This window comes from Blennius ocellaris, assembly GCF_963422515.1.
Source record: "Blennius ocellaris genome assembly, chromosome: 1".
Taxonomy (NCBI): domain Eukaryota; kingdom Metazoa; phylum Chordata; class Actinopteri; order Blenniiformes; family Blenniidae; genus Blennius; species Blennius ocellaris.
In genome coordinates, this window is record NC_137650.1 from 21,826,466 (window position 1) to 21,851,158 (window position 24,693).

General features: G+C 41.8%; 1 protein-coding gene across 2 annotated transcripts in view; it reads right to left on the bottom strand.

Annotated features, from left to right (window-relative positions):
- LOC308132071 (heterogeneous nuclear ribonucleoprotein C) overlaps positions 1-24,693 on the bottom strand; it is a 43,506-nt gene that overhangs the window by 13,408 nt on the left and 5,405 nt on the right. For both annotated transcript variants that reach the window (XM_080499018.1, XM_080499017.1), the window contains exon 2: positions 22,565-22,640. In XM_080499018.1, the coding sequence (XP_080355144.1) occupies positions 22,565-22,640 (76 nt within the window). The remainder of the gene's footprint in view (positions 1-22,564; positions 22,641-24,693) is intronic.

A 24,693-nucleotide genomic window follows, 5' to 3' on the forward strand; every position in this document is an offset into this window, starting at 1 on the left:
TATGAGCGCATGCAGTCGGGCTGTGAGTGATGCGCTTTACAGTCGGTCACATTCCTCCCTGCGAATACAAAGACGCGTGTTTGTTTCGGTGTTGATGCTATGCCCCGTAAGTCTGTGGATCAAGCTAAAAAAATCTCGCTCCAAGCCCAGCTCAACATCTTATCATCTGATCACGGATATTCTAAACTCCCCTTTGCTTTCCACCAGTCGAGTCTCTATAAATAGTCCGATGCACATCACGGTTGATATAAACAATGCAATAAAAGATGGCGAGATTATCATGGCTTGGAAAATACCATTCAACACCCCTTGACCTCAGATGAACACGCGTGTATTACCAGCTCTTATATAGACAGGACCTATTATTATGACCGTCTGCCTAATACTGTATCACCCATTTGCTGACCATATAAAATAATCTGATGCGCTGCCGATGCCTGACGACTTTCTATTAAAACCAAGTCATTCTTGTATGTATTGTATATGTGGGTTTGTCTCACAGTAACCTGGTTCCAACAAAAGTGTCGGGGTGTAAGTGACGTGTGGTTTCTTTGATTTCGCCCCGCTATAGGTTGTCGATCGCTCCGTTCGCCCTCGGCTGGTTATTGGCTCCAGGACCCGGCCACTCTAAGTTGAACAAGGCGGTGTAGAAAACGGATGAATGGACATTTCATTGGTTAGATTGGACCACACAGGCCAGACTTCGCTCGCCACACCCGTCAAGCTTCGGCTGCATCGCAACTTTTCCTTCCACTGACCACTACCGACGGGAAACACCCCCACAAGAGCAGCTGTTTGGGAAGAAACTCCGACTCAAATCGTGCGGCAATTACAATTTGTTTCCTCGCCAAACTCACTCGGTCTTACCATCACCCCCCTTTTCGTTTGCCATTATCGTGAGGACAAACCTGCTTGCTGTGTTTCCAGCCTGATGTGGGCCAGGATGAGGAGATGAGTGTTACTCACTTCACCTGTCAAAGCTCGTAGTGCTCAGATGTTTATATACCGGAGTGAGATACATTTATATTTAAACATTAACACAACAGAACATAGAGATGAGTCAATACTTTCGTAATTCCCTCTGAGAATGAAGATTTAAAAGTGTTTTGTTTTTTAATTTTCAGCTTATTTAAAACACTTCACCTCGATTTTTACATAATTGCTGATGTGTAAGTCAAGTTTCGGACTGAACAAAAAAATTCAAATTTCTTTTACATATAATTTCTTGTTGTTACTGCTTGAAGTTTGAGTACACTAACGATTTAGGTATATATCTGTATACAGTGCAAATAGTAGTCTGAGGAAGATTATGCATTTGCTCTTTTACATCCAAACTGTTTTCCAATAAAAATCTGTTTTAAATATTAAAAAAAAAAAATTGCTGCGACTTGTTTTTAGTTATAGTATGATTATTTCAAGATTATCTTTGTGTTAGCCATACCAGTTCTGCTCCTATAATTGTGCAATTTGTTTTAAGCATAAAATATATATTTTTTTTTAATCTTGTCTATTTGACCCAACCGGTGTAAGAAAGAATCAAGAGATGACAGAGAAGATTGTTCAAAATTAACTTTCCGGGGAATAGAACTTGATATCAAGGTTCATCCAAGAGTTCACAGGGAGCCGCCTCAACTTTATCCAGCAAACTTAATGAGGTACGTCTCGCTACAAGATCTTTGTCTGAAAGTTTGAAATCTCAACGAATCCTTGCATGAATACGAGGGTGTCAAGTTTGACCTTTTCCATTTAGACACTTGTTAACTTGCAGCATTGTGAGTTGTAGCTTTGGTAATATTTCAATTAGGCAAACACAGATGAGTTGCCAGTGGGAAAATATGCAAGCCAAAGTTTGGCGGGTCGGAAAGTGGAGAGAATGAAGAGAGTTTTAAGAGAATATCGAGGCTCGGCATCGGCTGATTATGAAGCATTCAGTGCTCCCACTTGGTTTCATTGCCACGGTGTTGCTTTTGTATAACAGTCTTTGTTTGAGATTGAAAAGCAAAACTCAAAAAGATACGTTTATGCTCAGTAAGCCAACGTAAAGAATAATGACACATTATTGATATAAAGTTTATGAAATCTTTGGAGAATGCGCTTTAAAACATTTCAGGTTGATGCTGCACCTGAAAACATTTTGCTAATGCATGAAAACAGGTGAGCAGGAAGGGTCAACAGATAACATTTTGCCAGATTTTTCTACGCTGTAGAGATCCTGGCTGTTGTACTTCCCAGTTAACGGCATGAACACCGGCTTCTGGCTGGCGCTGTCTCACCGGGCGGCGGATTTTTCCGCTCTGACTGTTTAATGGTCTCCGTTCGGTTACCGAAGCATTGCAGTATGAAAAAAAAAAAAAAAAAAAAAAAGTCAGTTTGACATTTTGCATAATAATAATTGCTAGTTTGTAGTCAACATGCCCCCTGCTCACTTTATGCGAAATCAATAGAAACCATAATGCAGCGGAATAATCAAGAGAAAACACATTGGAGTACAACCCACACCTACACAGAGGCTGAAAACAGCACGCAGTCCAGAAGAAATGAGATTACTGTGTGTAAAAACTGTGCTGTGGGAATTTTTCAGCTTTGCCAAAGAGAGAGAGCGAGAGGGAGAGCAAAAGAGAGAGAGAGAGAGAGAGAGAGACTGACAGACAATTAGAGGAGAGAAGGAGGGAGAAAGGGACGAGAGAGAGAGGAGCACGGGATGTTAAGGGTGAGTATGATCAAGACGGGAGCGGAGAAGCTTTGATGGGGGAGGAGGGGAAGATGAAGCGAGCGCTGGCAGCTCGTTCGCCCTCTCAGACGCTCTCTAAGGACAGACTCTAAGCTAATCTACTCCCTCTTTCCCTTTCATTTAATCAGTGTCGCCGTTATTCTCTACATTCCACTCACATTCACAATTTATTCCTCTGAATTGCTCTCATTTTTCACACAACGTGTCAATGAATATTTCGCCGCAACAAACTGCATTCGAGACACATGGACAAATAAAACTACGGACACATTCATAACGGTAAACCTATGGATCGTTTCAGATAGACACATTCAAATGTGGACGCGTTTGCTACGAATTTCGTGTATATATTATACACTAAATCACATATATTTACCTGCAGAGCAGGATTACTATTGCAGCAACACTTCATCAGCAGGGTAAAAGTCTCAGGACGGTCTAATCCCAGCTCACGTTCCCCATTAGTGGTTGAACACTGGGCCAGTTCTGCTTCGCAATGATGGGAAGAGTCGACATTGGAGGACTGATGTGAGTTACACTTTTCGACACATTTATCAACACACAGCAGTTTAGATACCGACGTCTCAACTCCTGGGTGAAGGCAGTGTTTAGACTTCTTCATCAAATAGCAAAACGACGGGGTCTGTTAGACTAAAACAACATTCAGTTCAACTGCCCAGCTTAAACTTTCCTGCAATGCGATTACAAAGCGCCCTTGTCAGCGTAACCTTTTTATAAGGTTTTGCTGACACCGGCATGATTGATAAGGCTTATTCCCCCTTTTTTTATGCTGCTTAGGGCTGGCTCATGTCACCCTGCCGGCCATTTCCTAGTTTGGCTGCAACAGGTTTAGGCAGCTGGGAAATCTCCTTCAATGCACATATAGATTTTCTCATCTCTTAACTTTACATACATTGAGATGCCACTGCTGCATGTTGATTTTTGCCCTTCCTGTCCTCCTTATTTAAATACCTTTCTTGCAAATCACTGCTGGGCTGTGGTTTCTGCATTACTCAGTCGACAAGATGTTGATTGTTTGTTCATACAGGTCCTGTCCTGTTCTGTTTGTACTTCCTCCTGGAACTGATCAAGGCAGATGACCACCAGTTTTTGCTGTAGGATTTTGCTAAATTAAACAACACTTTTCCCTCTCCAATACTATGTATGTTTGCTCATGTGTACTTTTTCCCCCTTTATTTTAGATTACATTTTAACTGGTGGGAGATGACCATGTTGTTATTAGAGTAGTATGAATAAAAGTGATTTCTGTTGAAATGGTGGGGCAGTGGTTTGCAAATGAGCCTGCAGGTTCATTGCTGGACTTCGGGACCTTCCTTGTGCACAGTTTGCATTTTCTACTTGTAATTACATTGGTCTTTCTCCCTGAGTCCTCTGGTTTGATCCCATTATTTAAAGTGGTACAAAAGATGGATGGATGGACTTTCATGTTTTCATACACACTTTCCTCAGCGGTGCAAGTCTTACGTTTTGACCATCACTAAAATCGATCGACATACAGCACATACGGTATATCTCACAGATATTGGCAGCACAGAAAAACTACAAAGGAAACTTAAAAAAACTTAAATAAAAATTAAGCCCTGGTGAGAATATTAATTAGAACAGCTGCCCAATATTTCTTCTGGTGGTAATACACAACAAAAAGCAACAGTTTAATCAAACCCAAAGGTTTTTGTCATTTAATTGTTGGATCAAACACGATTTAATATTCCTCTCAGTTGCGTTGGTTTGCCAATACCAACAATTCAAAATATTAGTTATAGGACTGTAAAATATCTGGAATCACTGCCTGCCTCCGGAATAGGGCATGATTTAAGGTTGGATTTTTAAACATGGACAAACATACACAAATCAGTTTTTTTAACTCATCCCGGGGGGGGCACGGGGGGGAGTAACACTTGATGAAGAGTGTCTATTATTTCCAGAGACCCTCCTTAAACACGCCGCGATCATACTTTGCGGCTGTAATCAATGACATGTTGGATAGTAACCGATCAATATCACTTCACCGTGTAATCTGCTCCCAGACATCCATTACTGCTTGGCCTGCTGCGCTGCAATAGTTGGATATACTGCATGGACTGCGGGAAGGTGATGTACGGCTACAGGCCACAGTACAGGACCACAAGAGGAATAGCAACTCAAGGAGCTCATAAATTTATATCCTCCATGCATCAAGGTGAAATTACAGCCCCAGTGCAATTTATTCGGTCTGAGGAATAAGAGAGCATAGATAAGGGTTACGTGTCAGATTGGCACTCATCCTTCTTCTTTTTGGTTTAAGTAGGACTGAATGGCTGACAGCCCTTTAGGTTTGATTGCAGCTCCGCCATCAAAAAGAGGAGCAGGAGAGCGGCGCATTGATAGAGAGGAGCTTAAAAGTGCTGCCGCATCAATGAGGCTTTGAACAGGAACCTGGAGCAGAGGTGGAACTCACAGGCTACTGGGTTACAAATGAGACGATACAGGCAGGCATCAAGAAGGAGTAGTCTCAGGCCACGGAATAAAGGCCGCTCACTCTTTGGCTCTTTGGTCCAATTGTTCCTTTGGATGTATCCCTTATGTGCCCTTATAAGTGTCCTCATTAGTGGTGAACTAACAATCCAATGGCAGGCAGAGCCAATGCCACCTTGCTGGAGCACTCAGACAAGAGTAGATAAGATAGCGTGGACAGGGCGAGTGAGAAAGACTTAGGAGGATATTGGGTACAGAGTGAAGTGGGATGGGAACATTGGGATAAATGAGTCAGATTGTCCTACAGCTGTCAGGGTGGGGGGCATTCCTGACTGATACGCCCGGCTTGTTGGATCAGCTTTGGCAGAGAGGAGGCTGGTATGATTAGTCAACTAGACACACAATGTCAGGTGGAGCTAAAGCTCATGTATTAGTATCTTTAGCATTGTTGTCAGTCAACGGTAATTTAAAAAAAAAAAAAAAAAAAAAGGATTTTTACTGTTGCCCGTTTTCAACATGAGCTCGTCTTGTATTTATTTTTTTAAGTTTTCCAACCACATATAGAAAACGGTGTCACTACAGTCTGTAACCATTAAACCTTAACGTCATTAAACCTTAACGTGACAGCAAGGCTTTGATCACACAGATAAAAACAACTAATGAGATCCAAAAGACTGAAAAGAAGCCCCAAATGACAGAAACACATCAGTGAGAGGACGACTTTGCAGATGCAGCATGGAGGCAGGAGGATATGGAGAACAGGATAGGACAAGCCTGTGAACTGCTAAAACAAAAGATTATCATAATCTGCCTTTCACATCAAATGGTTTTACAGCGCAAGCATTTACTGTGATTAAAAGCCTCAACAGCTTTTATAGTAATTGCTCATTTAGTACTTCCCAGTGGTACAGTAGATGAGTAAATGAATTATACTAGTAGATGTTTTGTTTTCAGAGATAAACCACTTCATATAATCCAGTCGGATCAGGTGCCAGATTTAGCTGCCCTTGGTTTGACAGAAAAATATACATCAAGACTAAACATTTTAAAAAAAGATCCTGGAGCCAAAAGCTGGAACCATTGAATTTAAATCAGTAGAAAACATCTAGTATATAATCTGTTGCAACGTGTGTGTGTTCTTTGATGAGCGTATTCATGCATGTGGTTGCAGGAATGTCGTGGTGAATACATGCATACTGTAGATCAGTGTAGATTTGGCTTGATGTGTACGAAAGGAAGAAACAATCTTCCTTCAGTAGTGTCACACTGTGGCCTAATCCTCCCGCAGGCAAAGTGTTTGGAGTGGGATAAGTCCAATTCTTCTGCATGATTTAAGACCATCTGCACACAAAATACGCAAATGATGCTCTTTTAAAAAAAAAAACAACAACATTTTCTTAAACAACACGCATTAGAAATTCAGAAGAAAAAGATGGTGAAGGAGTTGGATTAAAAGTGCTGGCTAGTATGCTATATTCCTGTTCAGCAGGCAGTGTATGTGCCTCTTTGTACATGCATGTGTGTGGCTTCTCTCCAGGAGGGATAACCGCTTTAGTTTGGTGCCATTCATCAAAAGCTCAGGGTCTCTCTGGGAGCAGTAATTGGAAATTTCAGAGATCAGGATATTTAGTGCTAATTAGCAGCATTACACCGCAAGGTGACAAGTGACATCCAGGGCACTCACAGAGACCTCCGACACACTCCACCCATTACTCATAAAGAGTGTGAGGAGCTGAGATATCAAGACATTTTCTCGAACACAGTCGCTGCCACAACTGAGTTAGAGCGCCAAGTTAAAAGGTTACCCGAGGCTGCCTGAAGTAATTAATCCTGCCAGCCTTTTCAACTCTGTCAGGCCCGGGCATCATTTTCATGTCCTGAACCGTGCTGTTGCCCTAAAATTACAGAAGAATTAAAAGCTAAAAGTAATTTAGGCTCAACGGCATCAAGAGTAAAGTGGCATAGTTAAACAGAGTTCAAGCTACCTTGTTTGCATTGTACCCCAAAAAAAGAGAAAAGACCAGGCAGCCCCTACAATGTACAGCAATAAAAACAAAACAAGAGTCTAACAACATCAGTACCCAGTTAGATGTGTCATCCAGCCATGAAGCAAACAATGTCAGCTTCCACATCAGTTCGCAAAAGAGGATGCCAACATTTAGGGCATATCTCGGGCAAATAATAAGCTGCCATTCACAAAGCCCCTCATGAGAGTCATTCGTGATTTTAACTGTGATCGACAGGACTGACATTTGCGGAGTCAACCTCAGACTGCAGTCTGCGATCCTCACTGGACAAAACTTTAACTTCAGCCAACATCTGCCATCCTTTGTCAACAGGGTCCCTTGCATCTGCCTCACTCTGGTTCAGACAGCAAACGAAGGAGGCCGAGACATAAAAACAGACAGAGAGAGAGAGAGAGAGAGAGAGAGAGACAAGTGGACAAAGACTGAGTGTGTAGAGATCCGCACAGTCGGCAGTAAACGGCAAATGGACTTCACTTCCATTGTGCATGTTAAGGCTGCAACAGTCTCAACTGGCTTCAGGTGCTCACCGTCACCCATTCACACAGAATCACTCACACACCAGTGATGATGGCTGCTGTGCAAGGCGCTCACGCACCTTAGATGCAACATGGAGATCCATTGACACGGTAAAATGTGGGATTGATTCTCAAACCTTGGTGTTTGAAGGATAGCAGCCGAGTCATGGACATCCCATGAAATGTTCCACGTGTGTTCACAACCACAAATGCAAATATAGAAAGGGGATGAATGCTTTTGACAAAAACTGTTAGAACTCTAAGAAGAACCAAGAGTCTGGTAAAATTGTGACTAACGCAATTATGACCATCAGAGTTTATCAATATAGAATGCATACTCCTGTATATTTTTGAGAAGTCCTGGGCTAATAGAATAAAAAAAAACAACATTATTTTGAGAGATTAATCTCTGCAAGTTTCCATACCACTCATGCTGCGCTACCTTTCTCTTTAATAACACGTCGTTTCAGGTTAATGTGGGAAGTGTTCCAGATGAATGAGCTCACCTGATATAGCAATATTGGATTTCACACAATTGTTTTTCAATAAACTACTTTTACTTGCCTTCCCTTTCATTTTCTGGAATGAGCAGCAAGCAGGTTACCTCCTCGGTTATCATACTCATCAACAATTTCGGGATTGATTTTCCAGAGTGTTCGTTGTTTGATGGTATTCGGCAAACCAAATGCATGACTCGAACTTTTTGCATTTAGGTGGCAGTGTCCTCAGACCGAATTTCTGAGAGGCAACAATTTCATATAAAGTCAGAAGAAAGGTGCAAATGGGTGCCAATTTTCCTAGCACAGCAAGAACCGAGTTGAGATGCAAGTATGCTTTAAAAAAAAAAAGTGTTTAAACTTCAAATTTCCAGTCATGAGTCAATACATGAATAAATGTAGCAAGTGGAGGGAAGAATGTAGAAGATAAAGGGAAAAAAAAGCAGAAATATCTGAAGCCAGGCGAATACATTATATGAGTGCATGAATCACAATAACACCCAGAACCAGTGTTAGAGAGAACACATGGAAAGAAAAATTACAAGTCTTCATACAAGCACGCAAGCAGTATTTTACACATAGAAACTGGAGCTGATCTTTACAGACACAAATAACACGTACTGTAATAATTATTATAATAGATAAATTTTTTTTCTCACAGCAATCTTACAGCAGAAGCAGTTCATTCGTCAAATCTCTATCAAGGATATAATGTCTTTGAATATTAGATTTATTTAGTGTTGACGTTTTATTTTCAGGTAGTTTTTAATTCACTTTTAGTGAAAATGTTCTCATTTTATACATTTCTGTTAGTTTCATTTCATTTACCAATTGTGTTTTTCAGATGGAATAGTACGATTGCCTGAAAAAAAAAGAAAAAAAGAATGGTATAATAAAAACAGAAGATTTTTTGAAAACGTATTTAGAGAACAGATGAGAAGCCAGCCATCCATCCATCAGATGAAATGGTGCACCAAAAAACAGCTTTAAGAACAGAAGGTGCAAAAACTGTTTCTGAGATTAGAGGTTCTTATTGAGCTCTGTGCGAGTCAACGTAGTCCACAGACTGACAACGCAGATATGAACATAACATGAACACATTCACGAGAAGTGTCATATTTCATGACAGCGAGCAGCCTGGGAGAGCAAACAAAAACACAAATAAGCTCGACAGTCTTGGTTTGATTCTTTTAACAACATGATGAAATGTTCTAGAGGTGCCACATCTTCAGTGCAAATCACTGAGGCTGAATAAAAACACACTGCCTGTCAACTGCCTGTAAGCTGTTTAAGATGCAGGCAACTCATTTTTTTTGTCATCTATGTAAAAAGGAGAAATACATTATTTGCCAAAAATTGTTCAGGATTTCCTTCTGACCATCGATGAAAAATTGCTGGGACATACTAATATCAACAGTTCTCACACATTTCAGCCGTGATGTGTTCACATACTTCCCTCTCAAACTGAACAATACCACGAACAACGACCGTACGTTTCAGACAATGTGTCGCAGCGGAGAAAAAAATGTCTCAATGAGGAAAAAAAAAAAAAACAACCCCCAAAATGCATATGAAAGTATTTTTGTAACTGCACAGTCGATAATCCTCGACCAAGCAGCTGCTTTTCGAGAACCCATCTGTGAATTTGTCCCTCCAGCTCTGGCTGCCGTGCTTGTGACCCACGATTAGCCTTCTTTGATTTATCATCACAGTAACAGTTTGTCTCCTTTTTCCCCGCAGTCCCTCACATATTTCTCAGACCGTCCCATGTCGTTTCTATTTTCTACCACACATTTAATCATTGTAAGCAGAGATTCTACTGTTTTTCCACAGTAGTAGAACAGTACTGCTATATTTTGACGTGATTTGATTCTTAATAAGGTTACATGCAGGATCTGCCAAACAACTACACAAAAAAAAAAGTGTGGTAAATATGGTATCAACCAAAATGCACAGAAACTCTGAAAGCCAGGCTGAGCAGATACTTGACAATGAAGTATCCACTGCTTCTCAAATCTTATATCCTGCAGCTTAGACTATTATTCCCTTTCATTCTGAACTGAATGTTAAAATAGCAACCTTTGTCCTTGAGCTAATAAAAAAAAAAAAAAAATGTAGATTCATTTCACAGAAACATCCAAAGTCAACATATGTTGTGGTAAAAGAAGATGATCCTCAGCGTGATGAAACATACAGACATGGGTGCAGTGTACCTGTGTTGTCTTTCAAGGGCATTTACCTGGAGGTATCACAGGTGAGACTGCTAAATCGACATGCAATGCATGCGAGGATCCTGGAGTGTTCCTGCGTAGGAATGAAGGAGGCTCGACGGAGGCCAAAAGGTCACAATAAGGTTTGGCAGAAGGATTAGTTAGTCGATCAGTGAAAGCCCGTGGTTTGCAAAGATTGTTTGAGGAAAGCCGATGATGTGCATTTTAATCCCCACCTTCCTTTGTGCCGATTTTACCCCTTCGAGATTCTGACTGAAAATTATCTGTTCACAAAGAGTTTTGCGCGTTTCGCAGCGGCACACGTCTGAATACGACTCATGTTCATTTGTCTTGAATCCCGACGCTCACTGGAGATCACGGTATGTCGGAGCACTCCTTATAGCCACACACTCACTGTATACTCACGCACTCCTCTTCACCCCTCTATTCCTGCCGCTCACCCCCATTACCCCTCTGTGCTGACAGAGAGCTTTTCCAATCCAGGCCACAGAAAAAGGCTCTCCTGCTGCCTCCCAAACGCTGACACGCTCAAACACACCCCTCCCCTCAACACCGCACTCGCTCATCGCGTGTATTGCTCCCAATCATCTTATCTCCGTGTCATTCTGCAGCTCCCTCGGTCATCAAGCTGAACTTTGAGTTACTTTTTTTTTTTTTGTGTGTGTGTGTTGTGGTGACCCCGGTTGTGCTCCGCAAAGTCCCGGTCAGCGTCAATCTGGTGACCGAAGCAGCAGTGAGAAGTGAGGAACGCTTCTGCAAAGCCCACACGGCTGTTTAGAAACATAAATGAGAACAGTGGCCACAAGATGGTCGTAAAAGCACAGCAGCGTCGACAAACTTTGCCAGTTTAGTGTCCAAAGGAGGCTGTGACCTGCACATGGGTGCTGTGGACCTCCAGTCCTGGTCTGCAGTCCATAAGTGATTCCAGGCACAATGGTGAAAGTCACTTTTGAACAATTGTTTTCCATGGTATTATTATTATTTTTTTTTTTACTGGGCCTGGAGAGACTCCCCCTTGGGTGACTGACCGTCTAAATGCAGGCCGGTATTGATCGTCCTTCCTCCAGCCTCTCACACTGCCTTGCTGAGGACACGTTAAGTGTGTTATAAGTCATTAAGAGCTCCAGGCCTCAAATCTCACCTGTCTAACTTAAGAATAAATTGACATATTGTGTGCTGACAAACTTTGTATTTTTCGAGGTTGCCTGTAGGTGTGTACTGATGTGCGTGTGTGTGTGTGTGTTAGATTAGGTGACTTCTGTGCACACTATATCCTTCCTGTACTGTGCTGAACACAGGGGAGCATATGTCAGTGTATGGTTGTTTTGGTAACATGCAGAGACATTGCATCTGTGTGTGTGTGTGCGCATGTGTGTGTGTGTTTGCACGTGTGTGTGTGTGTGTGTGTGTGTGTGTATTGGGAGCAGCAGACTCGTCCTCTTGCTGCCCCGGGGGCTCAGAGCCCATTTCCTGTTGTGCAGTGTGATAAGTTTCCCTGTCAGATCCTCCCAGCACCACTATATTTCTGATAAGCTCCACTGCTAGTTTTCCCGACCTCTGGCACAGAGATCAATTTGAGATTGATTCAGAATGCCCTGCTGGGCCGAGCTGGAAGATCAATTTGAGATGGATTGTTCACGCCAGGGGGCCAATGACACGCAGTGCAGTGCTCACTTGCTTTCTCTCCTTTGCTTTCTTCACCCCTCAGTTTCCCTGACTCCCGTTATTCTCTCTCTCTGCATTTCTCTCCCTTATATACTCCTCTCTCTTTCAATTGTTCCACACTCGTCCTCTTTACTCCTCTTAGGCTGTATTACACCATGACCGTCTTTCAGATTTTTGCATTAATCCTTATTCATGCTGCTTCTCTCGATCTTCCACGTGCTTGCCGCGCTTTTGTCTGGAGAAGGCGGTTAAGGACAGGGATGACTTCATTAGCAGACAGAAGAGCAACCCCTGCAGAACGATCGGCCTGCAGGACAGGAGCGATAACTCATCTGGCTGTGTTATGAACAGAATTACAAAAAATGGAAAGCACCCATGTTTTCATGTGATCGTGCTCATTCTCGCCACTGAGCCCCGAGACACCGATGTCACCACTGCTGGCCTTATCTCCACAGTAAATCGTAGTCGCACTGCTGCTCCCACTTTCATACCTCTCGCTCCCTGCATTTCTATCCAACCATCCCCGATGTTCTCTGTTGTTCTCTGCCGTCTCATAGGCTTTGTCACTGGCCCTGAAACCAGCAGATGCACTTTCCCTCCATCTCTGCAGAGACTGACCTTTTCCCCAGCAGTACATCCACCTCTAACTGCACTGACCTTTACCTACAGCACAGCCCCAGCCATCTCTCAGGACTGGACTGCAAACAGCTCATTGTCTGTGCATCCGTGCAGAGACTGAGCTGACAAAGGACAGAGGGAAAAGGCGTGGTAAAAGAGGATTCAAAATAGCATTTTGAATGTGAAATTGATATTGAGAGGAAGTGCTGTTTGATGAATGGTTAGACAGTTGGGTTTTTATTTTATTTTTAATGACATCAGAAGAAGAAAAAAACTGCCACAACTGAAACACATTTCACATTTATGGACCTCAACTTGCTCACTCAACCAAAAATCTCTCCTTACTGGGGCCTCAGCTGTACACATACACTCACAGATGGACATAGTATTGAGGAAAACAGAAGGATTGAGAGAAAAAGGGACTCAAGGCAGGTCACTTCTTGATGTAGCAGTGTATACAGGCCCATATAAAAATATTAAATGCAATGTAAAAATCATATTTCCCCATAATTTATATGCAACAATTAAGCATCTGTATATTTTCTATTATAACAAAAATATTTCAATCCCTGCTTTGATTTTTTTTAAATCTCTAAAGGTATGGAAATACTCAAATCCATCCATCCATCCATCATCTACTGCTTATCCGGGGCCGAGGATGAAGCCAACAGAACCATGGATGTGTATCCTATTTGTGTTCATCACAATTAAAAAAATTATATACATGAAACATTTTAGTTTGGAGGAGAATCGGTGTAGCAATACCTGACAAAACTATCTTTTTACATTAATGTAGGTTGAATTGAAATTTCAGGAGAAAAAAAAAAATCACAGAAAATCAAAGTATATTGATTTACATGGAACAGCAATATCAATTCAACACTTTTGATTTTACACTCGTTTTTCATGAGCTGACCTCAAAGATCTTAAGACCCTTTTCTATGTTCACAAAAGGCCTATTTCTCCCAAGTATTGTTCACAAGTGTGTTTAAATCAGTGTTCAGGACTTCTCCTTTGCTGAGATAACCTGTCCACCTCACAGGTTTGCCTTAGGCCGATCACAATAAGACGATGGACGCTCGAAATTGTGCAGTTTTATCACACAACACAATGCCACAGATGGACGGTTTGAGGGCGTGTGCAATTGGTATGCTGACTGCAGGAATGTCCACTGGAGTTCTTGTCTGTGAACTGAATGTTCATGAGCCGTCTCCAACTGTACAACCAACTGGCCTCACGACCGCGCGCCACATAACACCCCACCAGCCCAGATCCTCCACATCCAGCATCTTCACCTACAAGATTATCTGAGCCCAGCCAGCCAGACACCGAACAATCGGTTTACATAACCAAAGAATTTCTGTACAAACTGTCAGCTGAAGCTCATCTGCATGCTTGCGCATGCACTAACGACTTGAGTGGGCAAATGCTTACATCTGATGGCATGGCGGTTAACTTCAGTGACAACACTTATGGCTTCGTTTTCAAAGTGGTTAAAGCTGACAAATTATTTATTATATTTACATTGTTAGTAATCTTTAGCTCACCACTGTGATTATTAAAGTGGTTTAAACAAGAAAGCCTCCTGTCAATGATGAATCTTTGCCTTCTTCTCTTCCTTCTTCTGTCAAGTTCCATTACGATATAGGTTTTATGGGACGTGGCTGGAAAGCAGCCGTGATGCTAAACACAGACAAACATGCCGAGACCCGAGATCTGCCTCATGTTTGGCGTGCGGATAGTCTTGAAAGCCGGCTGGCCCCATTGTCTGACAAAGCAGCAATACTCCTCACAATAAAAAAACACTGATAAATTAGTCACACAGGCAACAAACTCTCTCCACACTTGATTTAACTGCGTTTTAACAAGGTGCAGGCATAAGCAGAACGGCCGCGCTATTTGAGAGTGGAAGCTAAATGGCGAGAAATTCATCACTGTAAACTGGAGGACGCGTCGTGCTTTTTGAACAAATGAACCACCAGACACCAGGCGCAGGTTTTTCTCCCTGCATATCTTCCCCTTGTTTTTCTTTGTTAACTGATTTTCTGAGTGTGCACAAAAAAACCCAATACTTTTTTGACTCACAGCCAAGTCAACAACTGTGTATTGGAAGAAAGTCAATGTGGTCCGCAAGATGTTTGTTGTACCCCGACTCAACAATGTCACACAGCTCCAGTCATGAAGCATGCCTGGATCACAAACGGCATGTTGACATTCACATCTTCACGCAGAATCCACAACAAGAATGATGTCTGAGGTGTAATTATCAAGATGTGCATTCTTCACGCATTTTTGTGTGACAAGCCAAAGCATGGAACAAAATGACCAGCGATTCTCTGCATTCAACCAATCCTGTTCACTGTTAACCTGAAATACACACAATGAGCTTTTTTTTTTTAGGGGCAGCAGAGGTTTCAGGTATTAAAGTGATGTGTTTATAGTACTGAATTAATTTTCTGTGTGTGTACGTGTGTGGTGTTTAACTGTTTTTTATTTTGGTGCATTTAATTTTAGAAGAGCACATCTATTTTATTTAGGTAGAGTTTTGTATTTTTTGGGACGTGGACGAGCTGACAATTCCAAGTTTCCTCTGGGACATCCATCCCAGTAACAATAAATAAACACAGGTTATTACTGGGAGCACGTTATTCTTTAAATAATATGAACGAGCCATTGGGGGGGGGGAAATAAAATGATGTTGATCCAGTGTGTGCACATTTAGCTCTGGGTGGCCGTCCTAACAGCTGGCAGTCTGCTGTGTTGTGACAGTCCAGAGTGATAACACAGGAACAATATCATGCAGAAAGATGCTACTCAGAAAAAAAAAAATAAAAAAAAATGGGTCAGCGTCAGCATTGCTTTCTTTCTTTCTTTCTTTAGTGCAGATTGACTCTGTTTGCCCTTTGCCATTTTAGTGCTTGTGGTGGGTTTACAGATGTCGGCCAAGTCAGAGCCTGGGGCGACGTACAATCTGTCAAAACACGCGTCAGGAGTTCTATGGTGACAAATGAGTTGGAACAGATCTACACAGATTCCCGTTGCAGGTTTATACCATATCTGAAGCGCTGTGGTGAATTTGAGGTTGTGTACATAAGATGTCCACAAAGGAATATCTGGTAGGGCAGCAGATGACTGGAGATATGATTTAGCAGCTTTATGCAGTATTTAAGGTACTTTTGGGATGACGGTGGGTCAATTGTTAATGATGTGCTTTTTGAAAAGATGAATTCAATTCAATTCAACTTTATTTATCTAGTGCCGAATACAACAAAGCCACGTCAGAGCACTTTCATAGAGGAAATCCAACTGATTCACATGAGCAAGCACAAGTGACTGTGGGAAGGAAAACCTCCCGTTTTCATAGGAAGGAACCTGCAGAACCAGGCCCAGAGGTGTACACTAGTAAACAGGAGTTTCGTGGTGTTTTCCCTTTTAGTAGGGAAGTATGGAATGACGCTCATGCTAGTGGTTGGCTGAGTGACTTCAACAGAAACAGACAGCAGCTCAGCAACTCGCTTTACATTTGTTCTATGGCAAATTGACAAGCCCATGTAAACCTCAGTAAACTGTCACATTGTGACCAACATCTTAATAGCTCATTGCTGCCAATGGCATTATACCGCATCAATCACAGTGCCACTTATTATTTAGTATTCAAACTCGACATTTTGTTCAGTTTTGACTAGTTTCTCCTGCATCACTCATCTGTTTTAATGATGCACTCCTATTTGCGGAATTCTCCCACTCTACAATTAAACGCTAAAGCTGTAAGAGCTCCGCAGTTGTGAATCAATCTGCATGAGGAGCTTCATCAGTATCTAATCGTTATCTTTATTCAAATAACACAAAAGAACCTCTTAATGAAAAACCCTCTGATAACTGTCTTTTTTGTTAGCAAGATTGATTGTGTCACATTGTTTTCATCTCTGAGGCTAGGATTAAATCTTATAAGAGGAATACGCTCTGTTTGAAGTTTTAGTCTTTTATCGTTATTTTAATATAATTGGAGATGGCTGAAAGCTTCCTTTGTGTTACATATTTCATTGTGGCATTTTTATAGCGGCATTGTAAAAAAATACTTTGTACCATTTTGACACAAACTGTATATAAAATATTTGTATTAGTAGTTGTAGTAGTAATTGGGTGGCAGTACAGCCAACACAGAAACATAACATTTAAGCTACATAATTTCATCAATAACACGCTTTAGGGCTATTTCCTATAGATTACATTAGCTTTTAAGCCTTTTGGAGTCTATATCACAGATGTGCCTGCTGCATGGTTTCCACTCTAACTCAAAGTCCTCTCTGACTGAGCCTCCTGATAATTAAAATAGATGAGAGAATATTAAAAGAATGAAGCGCGTGGCGAAAGCAGACAAAAATACCAGTGAGCAGATGTTCAGTACACTCTGCCACTCGGTGTTGGGACCAGTCCGCCCTCTCCTTCCTCTGTGCCTCTCTGCTTCCCCTTTCAATGCAAAATGGAGCAGACAGTGGAAATTAAAAAAAAAAAAAAAAAAAACTCTCCACAAAAACTGCCTGTGAAGAACTACAACCGCATATAGTCAAGCACAAGCTCGAGGTTCATCGAGAATGCCCTGAAAGTATGCTCAAGAAAATCTGAGGAGGAGAGAGTTGAGCTGTGCAATCTTTTTAAACTTATAGCTCTCCCATTGGGGTGGATCTCAAGATTGTGGTCCTGCACGATACTGGCAACTGCTCCTCTTATTGTAGTGGCTGCAACTACGATCGATAAATAACCACTAAACTATAAAGACCTTTTGTCCTGCTGGACCGAATCTGATAACCCAAACTGGGGGTTAATTACCCACACACGCATTCACATGCACTCCCCCCCCCCCCCCCCCCCCCCCCCCAAGACTCTTCTTGCAGCACCTGAACCCCCCCCCCCATAAGGCCCACCATAACACGGTACAGTAAGCTTTTGTTGTAGTGCAGTGGAGCGTACAGAGTCCACGGCTGCAGCGGCAACAGCATTTGGGTTGTGAAACGTTCACTCCACCGCATCCATGCTCCCACAGCTGGAGCTCGGCAAGCTGGAGGGGACCTGTGACCGTCAGGAAGTATGAACGATAAATGATGACAACACCCATATGTTGCCCGGGTCGCTCTGGAGCAAATAGCCTCGGGGGAGATATACAGGGGTGGGAGGCAGGGGGGGGGGGGGGGGGGGGGGTAAACAGGCCTGCTATCACGAAACAAGAAATGGCTTCGGCTACATGCGCACGGGCAATAAATAATTTTCATTGGATCCAAGGACAAGTACAGGATGAACATTTATGTTTGTTTGTCGCAATAATAACCATTCAGTAACACATAATGCTGGTTGAGCAGATTACACTGCTTTGGTATTGTAGACATGAGATAGAAAGTTTGTGTGTGAAGTAATCTAGGCCACAGGCAGAAGTGTTTGTTGGCCCGGCTCTGTGAGAACAGTGGGAGGAGGGAATAAACGGGCGCAATGATGCCAGCAGCATGGTGCAGGATTACTGGAGACTGGACGGAGAGAATTTGGTTGCCGTCTCACCGTCATTTACATCTGTGACTGTATTGAAGTCTCAATTTCTGATATACGACCATGTAAATTCAATTATTTAATCATTTATTCTTTGTCTCATTTACAAGTAGACCCCATCTTCCAAGAACCATGAAGGAAATCCTATTTAATAGGTTTTTTTTCTTTATACTTGTAGTTTCACATAATAGGACTATTTATGGCCATGGTAACACTATAGCTCTTAGGATGGTCAAGCTAGTTATGTCTCAATAACTGCTAAATGGCTTATAGTAAAACATTTTGAACAGACTTTAGTGAAGTTCACAGTAGCAATCTTTACATATGATTTTTCTGTCAGGTTGCATTTTAGAGGGTATTTATTCTAATATCTATAAAGCAGCTGAATGACCGTGTTCATACATTGCTACTCAGCTCTGGTGATAACCTCCGAAGTTCACCATCAGGTCAAAAGTGTAACCTTAAAGTACATTCCAGCCATCACCAAATATCTACATAAATAAGCGAGCCTAATTGGTTGAGGTTCTTATTTGGGAATCAGTTGTTGTTACTATATTAAACTGGTAAACTGCCGAGATGAATAGTACATAGATCAAATATCAAAATGTATGTATTCATAAAGGACTTTTCATACAAAAGGTTGAAGCACAAAATGCTTCACATACTATAAAAATAAAAACACTCATACATACACATGACCACACACACACACACACGTAAACATCCAGCTCAAAGCTAAAATACAGACCAGCATGGCCACAAGCTCCATAATCTGTTTAGTCTTTTTTTGACTGTATAACATCACATGCAAAAATCCCACGACTGCTATATTACCATAGGGTTTTCAATTCAAGATGAGTGGCCAAATCTCATGAACAACAATGAGTTTCCAAACATTTCCCACTGGGCGTCACATACAGAAAAATATATCAAGCGCAAGCTCCCCTCAGTAGAGGACGATTTTATGCAATCAATTGATTTCTTTTGTTAGTTTGGTTTTCCCTATTTTGTCACCAATATTCTTCTTTAGTGAGCCTTGATTTGTTGAAAAGCTACCTTGTTAAAAAAAAAAAAAAAAAGGAAAATTAAGTGTTTAAACCCACAGATCAATTTGGCACAGACCTTATTTTGGACACATTTGTTTAAAATCACTCACTTTGAAGAAAACAAACTAAATTATTTGAAACGGTAGGGTGCAACAGGAACTCCATGAGGATCAGATCTGACTGCAGGTTACATTGTGCGTTTTCGAGATTGACGAGTGATTGACTAGCAGGTTGCACTTCCAGGTTTGGTGGTTTAATCCTCCGTCTCGTCCTCTTCGTCTACATGTCATGGTGTCGTTGGGCAAGTTACCGAACCTCGACTCGTTCCAAATGGGGTGCGAACGTTTTGAAGTGCAGCTGTCACCCCTAGTGTGTGCGAGTGCGGGAAGTGGCGATGTGAATGATTAAAGATAGTAAGTCGAGACTGTTAAAGGGGCAAAATGTGCTATAAAAATAAATTCCATTTATTTGCTACACAGCAGATGTCCTCGGTCCTGAACCCCAGCTGTCAATTTATTTTCACAAATAGCTGCCAGTTTTCAATTTTGAACATTAACTTCCACTTTTAGCCATTTACATCATAAAACTAAGACCTGCTGTGAAATGCCAAAAAAAAAAAAAACACTTGTCACTTTTCCTCACTGAAAGATGTTTAAAGGCATTGGGAGATAACACCTGACTGACCGATAGGAAATTATGCCCAAGACACTCCCATGAAAAATGATTAGAATAGGTACAACCAAGCCAAAATGAATATGGAAATGCATGCAATATCTCCTGTTACAGATGTCATGGATATATTGTTGGAATAAAGTGCTAAAACAAGTAGGTGAGGGAGGGGTGGAACGCGGGCACGATAGGCCTGTTGAAGTATCAGCAACAAGGAATTCACCTTGACGTTCACAGAAGCAGCGTTGGGTTCTCACTAGATAAGACTTTGCTGGAAAAGGGAGTGAGGAAGCCTTTACGAGTTTGAAGTCTGGAAAATAGAGAAGCTTGTGATAACAAGATACCACGCAGCCTTCACAAGACAGTAAGGTTCACAAGGTCCATTGTGATAGTATATGCACAAAATATGGGTAGAACGCCATGGTGCAATTTTATTACGACACGGACCATACGCTTTAACCTAATGAAATTAAGACCAATGATTTATACAAGTTTGTCAATAGGTCAATTGCTTTTGTTTGCCTCAAGATCACAGTGAGTTAATAACATGCCCGATATCCCACCTCATTTCAAGACCAGCGCACTCACGAGCACCGAGAGGTGTTAAAGTACATTTATTCTTCACCCCACCTGAGTACCGAGCTCGCAGCTGCATTGCTTTGTGCAAAAATATAAGATATGGCTCAGAGTGTTTTTGTTTTGTTTTTTTTGTGAACAAGGTACGACAGTTCAAGACAACCCGACGCGTCGATAAACCCGAAATGACCTCAGAAATACAGCTCGTTCGGTTTTTACTCAATGGCATGCCCTGCAAAACATCCGACGGCAACATCGGGGACGAGACCTCAGGTGTTTTCCATATGCAGTTAGTCACCGCGTCGATGTGTTTGTGCGTGCGTTGTATGACTAACCTCATTAATGCACGGCAGCACTCTGTTGAATAACTCCATGGTGGAATGGGCAAATAGCGTTTGGGGGGTTTAAGGTTTAGGCAGAGAGGGAGTGGAGGATGGAGCATAGAGAGCTGGATTAACTGTTTTGAAGGACATGCTGAGGACGCCAACAACTGCTAAAGCTGTATTTATAAATACACATGATGTATTATTAATATATCAACTAGAGATTTGAAAAAAAAATTATAATTTAAATGATTTTATGATATGTTGAAATCAACCGAGAACCGACCCACCATGATGGATATCCGATGAGTATTCGTATTTGCGGAAATATGCAGAGCTCCAGTTGCACAGAATAATGAGATTTGCCGATTAAGCTGGAGATAACCAAGTTGGCCTTAATATTCTCCTCTGTTAATATTCAGTTTCGCTTTTGTTTGCATCTCTAACCGATTTCTGATTTTTTGCCATTTAGCAAAGTACTCTAAAAGTGCAAGTTTCAAAATGTGGTAGAAACAGCTTTAAGCCATTCAAACCTCTCGCGACATGTATGCAGTTCTGCATTTTAAAGAGCTGTGGCTGATGAAGTTTGTTGTGATCCGCAGACATACCGGGTGAGAAAAGCAAAAAAAAAAAAAAAAAAAAAAAAGTCAAGGTCTAGAAGTAGAAGCACACAATAATTTAAATTTATGATTGAGGCATACATGTTCAACTTTACCTGTAAGGGATCGGTGAACAACTCTCCTCTTAACTACCAACACTGTTGGCGTAGCCACTGCCAATCTTCACATGATTATCTTTTCATCATATTTCCCAAAAGCGAAATTAAATATCCCTTTTGCCCTTGTTTCCATTCCACATTTCCGACAATAGACATATTTGAGCAAACCACTACGACTGGAGTCAAAAGGGATAAGAGCTACGAAATAAGAATCAACTCAAACAATCTTTTCTGTGGTTTGTGCTCATTAGACGAGCTCAGGCCGACAGAGCTGCAGGCACAGCGAGAGATGCAGGTCAAGGGAAGAGCTCGTGTTAAGAGCAGCGAAGGCATGAACGAATTCAAACAAGCCCACTCACGGTCATCTCCCCTACTGCCCTCCAGTCCCTTCTCCTGCTATCCAAGCACCGAGTTTATGCGAGTGCAGCTCTGCGGTGTTGTATCGAGCCACCTGCAATAAGCAGTAATCAGCTCCAATCGTATGTCTGCACTACATCAACAGATGGATTAAAACACTGACGGATGGAGACGACTCCTCGGGTTAAAATCAATTTCAGCTTCCACAGAAAGCCGGTATGAAGCTAATAACGAATAATGCTGCATTGATTGGAAAGCTGTGGTGCAACCATTGCGTTACAGATAAAGGTGCGGCTTCAAATAATTGAGTGCGTGATTATCATCCGTGTGGACGTGACTGTATTACTGCTAGGGGGACCAAACCCTGCACACCACACATTCTGAGGAATGTTGTCTACATTTTAAAAAAAAAACAACAACAAAAAATGCAAGTTGACATCATGAAAACATGTCTCAATGTTAAACTTAGGTTAGGTTAAGGTGAGGCATGACAGAGTTTACAGTGAGTCAGTTGTGGGAGTGTGTGCGAGTGTGTGTGTGTGTGTGTGTTAGGGGGCAAGGAAGGGAGTCATACTCACCCATAAGTGGTGTTGCTGGCCCTCTTACTGGCTGCCCTCGAGCGGCTTGACTTCAACTCTCCACTCATGCTCATGTCTGCATGAAAGAGCAACCAATTAACTTAGTACAGATATGGGAGAGAGTGCTACACAACAAAGGGGGTGAACAATGCGTGTGCGCGCACACACATACACACACACAGTCTGCTCAGGTTGATCCAAAGCTTTAATTAAAAAAAAAAAAAAAAAAGACTGTCATCACTTTACAGAGATCAACACAAATCCACTATTCTTACAGTCTCAAACATAAAAATTCACTGATCTGGTTCAATTTACAACAGAACACATCATGGACCATAATAACTGACTCCTCGGCGAACATTCTGAAACTGATAGTCGAAAGGGGTGGGACTTCTTGGTTTCTTCTGTTTATTTCCTTTTGTTGTCACTTTCTTAACTTTGTAGTTATTTCAATTTATGAGAATAAAAAAAAAGATCACAGGATGCAAACAGATGGACTGGAGAGTGGGTTGGATTTAATACACCTGCGCTTCTTTCTACTCTTTTTCGAGGATGTTAAGTTTTCATTTTCATTGTATTAACAGGTTGTTTTTTTTAATTATTTATGTTTGAAATAAAACACTTTATGTGAGAATGACTATAAAGGCTGGATAAGACTGACAGCAGCTGTGTTCATATCCATCTTCCCTCAGAACATATCGAGTGCTCGTGCCACTTCCCATTTTGTCTTCCATGTTTATGCATATTTTTATTTGTCCATGAAGGAGGCATCTTAAGACAAACTGAATCTGGTCACCTGGACCTGGTCCTTTGCCCTGAAAGATGGTTTGGGATGAACATTTATGTTTTTGAACCGTGGGAAGAAATCAAAAGTGGCAAAAGAAAACAAACCACTCTAAACTACGGTGACTTGAAACTTTATCGAGAAATAAAAATAGTTCAAATTAAACGCCTTTTACGTGTATACACGAGTTCTCTTTGGCCATTTAAGCAGAAGCCATGTTGGTTACAGGATTTACTCAAAGGTGCATAAAAGGAAAGGAGAGGAGAGGAGAGGAGAGGAGAGGAGAGAGGAGAGTCCGGTCTGACATGGACAGATGGACGGTGAATGGAGTGTGACTGAGCCAGCTGCACATACACTCGCACAGCGTGACTGTCAAATGGCTGGAAGCTACAATTAATTAAGCATGGGTCTGAATGTGTGAAAAGAAATCCAGACACGTGTATGCGGCCTCACCTCCCACAGCAGAGATAATTTCCTGACAGTTTATCGCCGAGCGGTGACCTGCTCGCTGGTTCCTCTGCGGCCGACGGTCTCCCCGCCGGACGAGGGACCGGCTGCTACTGCGGGAAACCTTCACTTCGTTCGTCTCAACCGTGGACCCACGCAAGCCAGCGGATTTCCTTTTAATGTGCTAAATTTGAGGGGCGAGGGCAAAACCCATTTCAAACTAAATGTATGTAGGGATTCGTTATTCTAGGAAAGATGGCTGTATTTCAAATGTCAACTTATGGTTTGTTGTCATTATGCAACAGGGACGTCAAAATTTCAACCTGTGACCAAAAGGATACCAGGACTGGTAGTCATGACTATATTACATGATGCACAGGGGGAAATCAGGTTTAAAAAAAAAAAAATTAATTACTGAATTTAAAGTTCCATAAACATTAGTACTACAACACACGTAATGCAAAACGCATCTCATCCTCCACGTAAAAGGACAAAGAGTTCCACCAAATACGTTCAACATAATGCAGCGTCGCTCACGCGGGAAGAATACTGGCAGGAAAACCGAACAGAGTTTTATGACGCGCGTTTGCAAAAGCCACACGACGACTGTATGATTGACTGCATGATGGAGCCGTTCCACAGGAAGAGGGGAGGATGCTGCTGAGCACAGTTATCGTGCTCAACAGGAGCAAAACCTCAGGAGGTAATCAGAGCACTGTTTGGTAAACAAAATCCTATACGCCACAGTTTGCTCCTCCAGCGACGGCTTCACATACATGCCCACTCGGCGACTGTATTCCCGTTGTGTATTTTTCCTGCTTGGAAGCAGTGGAGATGCTTTTACGCCTTTTGAAACTTCAAACTAAGAGCCGTTTGAAGAGTTTAAAGTTTCAAAACA